Here is a 9051-nt window from a genome sequence, read left to right as displayed (position 1 = left end):
TCCTCCCAGAGGGCCACTGCTCTGGGGCCTTCACTGTGATAGGTGCATGGGTAGCCCATGTACCTTTGCACCCCTCAGTCTTCCATGTTTGGGACCACATCACTTTCCCATGTTTACTTACAGCATAAATTTTAGTAAAATAAACATTTTAATATCCACGCATCAACCTGTCACCTGTACAACCCCAAGTGGGATTCTCCATGATGGATGGAGTGGAGCTGTGTGCATGGACCTGGAGAGCTGGGGGGGGGATGGGAGGCTAACCCTCAGAGGACAGGTTTACTTAGTAGAGCCTGGAGCGTCTTAAGCACAGTAGGACCCAAGCAGACTGTACCCAACACAACATACCCGTGTCAGTGACTGCTGTCCTGCACTGGGCAGTTACTTGTGAGGCACTGCCAGGGGCTCATCCCACCCCTATCAAACATTGGGGGCACTAGCATGGCCCGCCCCGTGGCCTACAGGGAATCCTGGTAACACCAGCTCTCAACACAGAACCTTCACTGGGCTTCTTGTTCTGGAACCATCTGCAGGCCCTGTACAAAGCTCAGACTGTCCTATCACCCATTTCTTGGACTTCGCTCTAAACCACTTCTAGATCTCCCACGGTCACAAGAGGTAGAAGCTCTGTACCCTGGAGGCACCTTCCCCATGCCCTCAGAAGCCCATGCGTGGCTTCTTCCGGAGGGGTTTGCAGCCAGAGAGGACGGGTGTCTGCTGCAAGGAGGGAGTGGCCTGGATGCTGGAGGCCTGGGAGGGGGACATGATGGCACACCTTGGGGTGTCCTGAAGTGGCAGCTTGGCCATGTAGTCCCAAAGGGTCTGCTGGCTCTCTGGCTGGACACCCTGTGTCCCGGCCTCTGATGGGGTCTGGTCTGGGTGGCGAGGGCTGCTGTTGGTTTCTGGTAGATCCAAGCAGCTCGTGAGCGAGGAGAAGGTACTGGATAGCTGAGTCCGGCGCTTGGGTCGCTTGGCCTGTTTGCCAGGTCCCGAGTTTCTGCCCTGCTGTCTCTCCCACCAAGCAGCCCCTCGGCCTTCCCAGGCTTCCCCCAAACGCTCACTGAGCTCATCCTGCAGGTCCGACTCTGGCGCAGGGGGCGGCTCTGCTGCCGGGAGCGAGCTGAGGTCCCTGCGCTGCAGGAGCTGCCCTTCAGCCATGGCTGTCCGGAGAGACTGTACCACTCTCCCATTGCTCTGCTGCAGCTCCAGGCGTCTCAGCAGCTGGCGGTGGGAGAAGGTGGGTGCAGCCCATGTGGGGGACACAGGAGGTACCTGTAGCAGGGCCTCCAGCCAGCGACTGCAGTGGGCAGTGGCCTGGGGGGTCCAGTAGGGTGTGGGTGACTGGTCCAAGGGGCACACTGTTGCACTGGGGGGAAGGCACTCAGGCCTGGGGTCACCCGGCGATTCTGCATCTCCTCCAAGGCTTGAGGCTGCATGGAGGCAGAGGTGCTGATAGAAGACATCCCCAGCTGCTGAGAGCTGGAAGAGTGACAGGCCCGGCACAGAGGCACAGGGTGGGATGGCAGCAGCCAGACCTAGAGAGGGAACGGCAATGACCAGCAAGGCTTGGTGCCCCTCTCCCCCTCCCCCAAATACCCTCAGCTTCCTCCCATCCAGCATACCTATGGTTGGGGCTTCCAGACGCTCTTGCAGTTGCCGCTGGCTCTTGGGCTCCAACAGGGGAAAGGCAGACAGGGAGTCAGTGCTGGAGGGCAGAGACTGGGGGGGCCCTGCCAGCCGGGTCATGGAGGCCCCGTCTCCTGGAGGAAGGACAGACAGCTAGATCCATGGCTCTAGCACCATGTCTCCTCACATGCCTCCCACAGCCAACTCACCTGTGATGTGCAGGAGCTGCAGCTGCCCGCCCTGGGCCCCGAGAAGCAGGGGCTGTGGGCAGCTGGGTCCAGCAGGAGGCAGCAGGCAGGCCAGCAGGGGAGCAGAGGGCAGGCCATGGTCCCACTTCAGCATTGGCACTAGGGGGAGGCGCTCATCCATCAGGTAGAGAGAGAACTGGGGCCCAAAAAGGGAGGGGGAGGAGGGCATGGCTGACACCTGGAGACAGCTGGCTACATGGCTCTCAGGATGCCCTAGGGAGAGCAGCCTCTGAGCACCATTCCTCTGCTGCCCAGCCCAGGACAAAAGTGAACAGAGTAGGCCACACCATTGTGGAAGATGACTGGCACAAATGGGAAGGTTCTTAGAAGAAGGTCTACCCAGCCTTCCCACACCCAAACCTATACCTCCCGAAGCCCATGTTTGAGACACCCCTAACATCCAGAGTCCCTGCTGCGGCACAGGCAGGCCAAGGGCAGACCCTCAAGCATCCCATCCTCGGCCCTCCTAGGCTCTGCACACAACAGGACTTACCTGGCTTTGCACCAGTGCACAGGCCTGATGCCTGTTCTCACTAGCTTCACCCCTAGCCCACCTTGACACTTACTAGGACGCCACTCCTTCAAGAGGCCATCTCTGCCAGCTGACCACTTGCTAGGAATGTTCAGGTATCAGACTAAGATACCATGTTGTGCATGAAGCCTGGCCTTGGGCTAGACTGGGGGGGGTGGTGCATATCTCACTCACCTGAGTACAGATGAGGTGCACAGTGGGAGAGAAAGATCCAGAACCCGAATGGCCTAGGTACTGAGCAAGCAGCACACGTTCCCCTTTCTGACAGGACGCCTCTGCTCCTCCACGGAAAAGCAGCAGCCCACAGCCTGGGGGGCCCTGGGGAGAACACAGGGTCAGCTGCTCCACTCACTGGCTCTGCAGCTTCTCATACCACGGTGGATGTCTCTGACCCTGACCCCATACCTGAGTGTCGATCATCTTCACGCCAGTGCGGTCACCCACAGTCAGCACCCGAGGGTGGGCAGTAAAGTCTGCCCAGCGCCAGGGAGAAGGGTCCCGGAACACAAGGGTATCAGGGTCCTTGTAGACTTGCTGCAGTCTTGGGAAAGATGGGGCAGGTGTGGGCACAGGGGGTGGAGAGTAAAGGGGGTGAGGGGCTGGGAGGCAGATTGGGAGGCTGGCCCCAGGTCAGGACAACTGACCAGAGCAGCAGCCTGGTTCCGCTTGCTGGGGTTCAGGGCTTGTAGGGAAAGGGCATTACCCATCCTGGGGGGTCCACAGACACACGGCTCCAGAGCGGCTGCAGATGGCCAGCTCCCCGGGAAGGTGAGGGCTGTGGGAATAGGGCAGTGGTGTGGCTGACGCTGGGCTGCTGGCTCTTCTCCCAGGCCACTTCCATGCCACCCAGCCTGAGTCACCCTCACCTGAAACTAATCCCGGTGGCGCCCTTCCTGACCTGTAGCACCTGAAGAAGGGCTGGGCACCCCTGCTTGCCAACCTTCCACACAGCACAGTGGTAGTCAGAGCGGACAGCCAGCAGCGCTGAGGAGGGAAGAGGGGCTGAGAGGTCAGGCTCAAGGCCAGGCAGCGGGTCAGGGACAGAGGAGGAAGGTGCTGAGGGCCTTACTTTCTCCCTGGATGGTGGAGGTTACCACTTGCCGGACAGGTCCACGGAGCTGGATGCATCCAGGATCCCCTAGGACCTGGGGGTTGCCACCTGAGGTCAGACTAACCTCCTGGAACTCTGAGCCTCTGGCTAAGGATCACATGGGCTTTGGCCACTGCAAGCCCCAGCTTCCTGCCCTTCCCTGGCTAGGCCAGAAGCACTTCTTCCACCATGGGATCTCCACACAGTGAGAAAGGATACGTAGCCTGTCCAGAGCACCTCCAGCAGGGAAGACCAGCTGCCCGGCCTCTGCAGTTCGGCCAGGAATCCAGGCCAAGGCGCCTCCAGTGAAGGCCTCGTCCAGCAGCAGCTGCTCCCACCGCAGGGCCAGTTCCTCATGCAGCAGCTGCCCCAGGAGGCTTGACACAGCCCTGCTCAGGACTGGGCCCCCGAGGAGGGAGAAGCGGCGCTGCCGGTGGCTGAGGTAAGCCCAGGGACACCTGGGGCAGGACAGCAGAGGGTCATACTGGTGCAACTTTGCAGGGGGCTTGGAGGGAACCACCCATGGGAGGCCAGGTATGAAGCACATATTTCTATCTACCTAGAAGTTCTTCATTTGGGAAACCACCCTGCTCCCATGCCCCAGACCTGGGAGTGCACTCCATGGCCCCTGCACATGACTTGTTCACAGATGGGCGTGAGACCCCAGCAAGCCAACCAAAGTCCTGTCTGGGACTTCTGGAGCCTCAGTAAGGACACTGACTCTTTCCTTGGAATCATAAGCCATCTTGCTGGCACTTGAAAAGTCTTTCTAGGAGTTAAGTCAGGCAGAGGGAAGTAGATGAAAAACTAGAAAGAGACACAGCCTCCTGCTATTAACATTACTCAAACACCTGGATGCAGCCATGCCTGATATCCATGCACAGACTGTTTTCTCCTTGGGCTATTTTGTATAAGGAAGTATGGCTCATGTGCATAGAGTAGGGAAGCAAACTGTGATGGAAACCTGGATCACATCCCAGCTCCCTCCACATCCCCACCACCAGCTAGGCCTATCCACATCCCATCCTTTCTTACTAGACACTTGCCCCCAGGGCTGATGTCCACCGAGGTCCTGTAGCAGTCTCTTCACACTGACTACTGTCATCTTCTTAGAGTGGCTCTGCATGGAAAGGCCATGTCAAATTCGCATTCCTTAGATTTATGGAGTGAGGAGGGGGCCCTTTTCCTGGCCAGCCAGGGGTCACTCACCCGGCGTCCCTCCAGTTTGAAATTCTCCAGCATCAGCTTTCCTAGCGGTGCAAAGGCTATGTCCCCATGATCCCACAGGAACCTACTGAGCTGTGGAAGGAGGTCAGGTCACTATGCACAGCACAGGCTATGCAGCACTGTGTATCGTGAGGTCACCCACCTGTTCAGTAACATCCAGCACAACTTGGGGCTGCTTCCGGTAGTGGTAAGCTCCTCGGAAAAGGACATCCCGGGCAGTCACGCCAGGGTCCCAGGGATCTGAGGGAAGAAGAGATTGGGGAACACTGGTAATGTATGGAAGTGAGGCTGGGGGCCAGGTCACTGAAGGTATCTGGGGGCCTAGGGGATGCTCAAGCTACCAGCAGGGTAAGGGAAAATCCTGAGCCAGACAGTGACAGGTGGGGCCATTGGAGGGGGTCCAGAGGAATGAGACCCTTACCAGGACCAGGAGGCAGCAGGGGTAGGGGTCCTGGAGTTGCTGGCTCCCATAACAGATCCTTCACCAACTGCAGAGCCCCATCCTGGAGGAAATACAACCAGTGGTAACAACAGTGAGTTGCTGATCTGTGCATGAGACTGTTGATCTGTGTGAGTCAGGATCTATGCATGAGATTGTCTTAATAAAAGACAATTCGCAACAACCCCACAAACTTGGTCCAACTGTCATGGTCGTTCTGTTAATGTGGAAACTGATGCATGGGGAAGCTGTCACTTGTCCCAAGTGACAGAACCAGTAAAGAGAAGAGCTGGGATTTGAACCCAGGCACTGACTCAAGTGTGTTTCTGACCTCCACCCACACTGGCTCTCACAGAAGCCCCTAACAATGTTACTGGCCAAAACAAATCCCACCTAATTCTACTCCACCTTACAGCCACTCCCCCTCCCTCTGCTGGCCTGGCTTGAGACCTCTCAGCTCAAACATGCAGGGAACAAAAGGGCCAGCTAGCACGGCTCCTAGAATCTCTTTTTATTTACTCATCTACTTGTCCGGCTAACCCTAAACAAGATAGCTCAGGACCCTGAGCAAAGAGCCAGTGTCCTTCCTAAGGCACCAGAGTCCTGGGCTGGTGTCCCATGATCCCACGCAGAGGCTCGCCTACCCATTTCAGCAGCCTAGCATCTTTTTGGCTTCATTCAAAGCTATTGATCACTCTATCCACTGGTCTGTTCGCTTGCTTATGTCCACTGACTCACTCCACGAGGGCAAGCTGTATTCCCAGGGCCTACCCAACAAACATTTGTTGACCCTAAAGAAACAGAAGTGTGTAGAAAAGGGAGGTAGCAAAGAGCAGCCAATAGCACCTGCTGAGTAACCCTCTATGAAGGCACCCCAAGGGAGGGGGCTCTGCCTAGGCTTGCCTCTCAGCAGATTACCAGTGCCAGTGGGCATAAATGCTCGCCGGGCACAAGTGAACGGCCCGTCCGGGAGCTGCTGGGGCCCTGTCATTCTCACCTTGGAGTTATGGGGCTGAGACTCTGGCAAGGTCAGGACATCTCTCCAGCTGCACATAAAGGACAAGTCGGGGACACTGCTCATGCCAAGGGGACCAGTCATGAACAATGCAGGGCGGAGGGAGCTCGGGAAGTCCATCCTGGAAAGCAGGCACCTCAGGTCACAGGGGCCTTCTTTGGAGATGTGATCTGAACAAGGCTCCCAAGGTTCCCAGGAGGATAAAAATGCCCCAAAGTGTCTGTGTTAAGAAATAGTAAAAACCAGTGTACGTCTCACACCAAGGCGTAGCCGGGCAACAGGAGAACCACTCACTCATTGTGAGGGAGGGGACGGTGACAGCAAGGGTGCAGTTGCACAGCTGCCGTGATAGCTGCCCTGGGAAGGTAGGCGCAGCCTAAACCTAACCAGAGTCCAGCTGTGAACTACCACCTCTCCATACTTCCCGCAGCAAACACTGGCACAATCTCAGTATAAGCCTTCAGCACTACAGAGCCCACCACACCGCTCCAGCAACTGGTCCCCCCAAGTGTCTATCAGCCTGCTCTAGCTGTCACTTCTCCTGTGCTCAGATCTCCTTCCCCAGACTGTGAGCTTCCTGAGGGCAGGGACTGTACCTGGCTCACTCCTCAGTCCATGTAGCCTGGCTGCTGCTACCACTTTCCTTTTCCTGATGGGAGGGAACAGCGGCAGGAAAGGAAGAGGTGCTCAGTGAAACCCTGTGAAAACGTGGCTTTCATAGGACTGACAGCAGCCACGGCGGTCAGGGAGCACCTCCGCCTCTCAGAGATGCTGCGTCCATATAGGTTGGAAAACACACACAAGAAAGGTCTCCAGCTCATCTCTGGTGCTTTGGCTCCAACCACACTAACCTTCTTTAAGCATTCTGCACTATGCAGCTCCTCACCCCAGGGCCTTTGCACAGCCCCTCTAATCTTAGAATCCCTTCCCACCTACAAAGTCCTTCAGCTTTTTGACTCAGGAAGCCTTTCCCAGTTCCCTGGCCCTGTCTTCTGCCAGAGCCAGATGAAGCTGTCGGGTTCAAACTGCTCTAACAGCCCCACAGGAAGGGAAGTTTTAAATGCCAGAGCCCTGGTGATTCCCCCAAGGCTAACAGTCAGTACGTACAAGAGCTGTACATACGAAGAAGGGACAAGCCTAGGAACGCACAGCGGAGCCCGCGATCTCAGAAAAAAGCTGCCTCGACTTCCCCGGGGGGCTCCCGCCCTCCCCGGAGGTTTTCCCAGGGGTGGCCGGGCAGGACCAGCTTTAGACAGAAGTTCTTGTCCCCATGAGACTCCCGAGGCTGCAGAACTCTGGCGGGTCTGCTTTGACGCCAGGCGACACACGTGAGCCTGCGCCGGGGACCGAGCCCCCCCCCAAACCACGCGGCATCTCCAAACGCTCCCCGACATCCCCGGCCCCGCACTCACGCGGCCCGGCCTGTCGCCGAAATGGCCCTCCGGGAGAGTGTCGCCTGACCTACGTGCCACGAAGGGGCCAGAAAGCGGAACACCGGCTTGAGCGCTCACAAAGGAGCAGCAACCACAGCCTTCACTGAACGGCGTGCCCGACCGGAAGTGCTCCCTGGGAGACAGGAAGTCCCTCCTCCCAGCCCGGCCTCACGAGCTCCCTCGAGCGCCATCTCCCGGGCGGAGGGGGAACTGGCGGCGAGGCGGCGCGTTGGCAGTTGAAATGAATCCCACCAGGTCCCATGTTGGGGGCCCGCGTTGACTTGCCTCCAGATCCCACCTCTGCCCCACGGATTTTCTATATCACGGGGTGTTGTGAAGATTAAATCCATTCACTTAAAACACTGTGCACCTACTAGGAGCGCTGTATTAGTCCCATGATTGTCCTAGATTCTAAAAAACGGGCTTTTACGAATAAAGGGAGAGGTTCAGGGAGAGCAGAGCTAGGGGCAGCTTGAGGCGGAGCTTCTCAAACGCTTGTGTGAATCTGAGGCAGGACGGAGAGATGAGGAGATAGGAAATATTGATAAATATTAAAGGACCAGACTCAGACATTAGAACCAGAAAGTGGAAATGAAACCAGAGTTTTGACCCAAAGCCCAAACTACTGACTCCATGTCAAGTCTGGATACTCACACCTATACACCAAATAAAGAGACATGGTGAAGGGCAGAGAAAGAAGATTTATTACAAGGCCCAGGACACGCTGTGGGCAGAGGCAGAGTAAGCACTCAGCCCGTCTTCAGTCACCTTTAGGGTACAGACATGAACTATGGCTTTAAATAGACAAAGAACTAGAGCGAGGGACAAAAAAGTATGTGTAATTAAACAGCCCCAGTCACAGGTGTGTTCCAGTGGTCAAGTGGGGCTTGATTGACCATTATCTCAGTCCTTGTTCTTCAAGGATTCTGGAAAGATGATCACTGTCATCACTTGAGGGAGGGATCTGGTTTCCAAGACATGATTACTCCTACTTTAGGAGTAATCATTATAGGTAATTGTCCTCATTTGGAGGGGTGGTCTGTCCTTCACGGCTCTGTTTTTCTTTAGGTAGTTTCCATCCCATGTCGTAAAGAGTTTTCGGTCATTCCTGTCTTTCCTTGATTCCAAGGTGGCTACAGGAAAGAATGGCTCAGAGCAAAGGACAATGGAAAAGCTAAGCTTTTTTCCTGTCTTTAGTTAATTTGTGGGCCCAAGTAAGAAGACAATGCTTTTCAGCAAAAGCAGTTTAAGCACCTCTTACAGAAACTGAAAACAACTACAGCAGGTAGCTCCCTTCTCCCACCTTTTAGATGTTACAAGAACAGGGAGACATGAAGAGGTGCCTGCATCAGTCTGAGACATGGAAGCTGCAACTCCATGAATGGGTAGAGAGGCAGAAAAACAGAAGGCATGTTTGGCTAAAGGAAGTCCTAAAACTTAC

The 9051-nt window shown here is 56.0% G+C and overlaps 1 protein-coding gene across 2 annotated transcripts; it reads right to left on the bottom strand.

Moving 5' to 3' along the window:
- Positions 1 to 160: 160 nt before the first annotated feature.
- Taf1c (TATA-box binding protein associated factor, RNA polymerase I subunit C) lies at positions 161 to 7728 on the bottom strand. 2 transcript variants are annotated; one of them, XM_074055562.1, is made up of 16 exons: positions 7590 to 7728; positions 6160 to 6298; positions 5145 to 5226; positions 4866 to 4963; positions 4706 to 4795; positions 4543 to 4616; positions 3716 to 3954; positions 3476 to 3592; positions 3273 to 3390; positions 3110 to 3181; positions 2812 to 2947; positions 2581 to 2724; positions 1836 to 2010; positions 1623 to 1760; positions 1062 to 1535; positions 161 to 975 (listed from the first exon to the last, which is right to left on the bottom strand). In XM_074055562.1, exons 2-16 carry the CDS (start codon positions 6295 to 6297, stop codon positions 584 to 586), a joined length of 2487 nt encoding a protein of 828 aa, XP_073911663.1. In that variant the 5' UTR covers position 6298; positions 7590 to 7728; the 3' UTR covers positions 161 to 583. The 2 variants fall into 2 exon arrangements, with proteins under 2 accessions (XP_073911663.1, XP_020023978.2); XM_020168389.2 differs by having other exon boundaries at positions 161 to 1535.
- Between the last annotated feature and the right edge of the window lie 1323 nt (positions 7729 to 9051).

Source organism: Castor canadensis, chromosome 15 (genome assembly GCF_047511655.1).
Source record: "Castor canadensis chromosome 15, mCasCan1.hap1v2, whole genome shotgun sequence".
In the NCBI taxonomy this organism is placed as follows: Eukaryota; Metazoa; Chordata; class Mammalia; order Rodentia; family Castoridae; genus Castor; species Castor canadensis.
The sequence above is the reverse complement of the archived record's forward strand: the minus strand, read 5'-3'. Positions and strand labels throughout refer to the sequence as shown.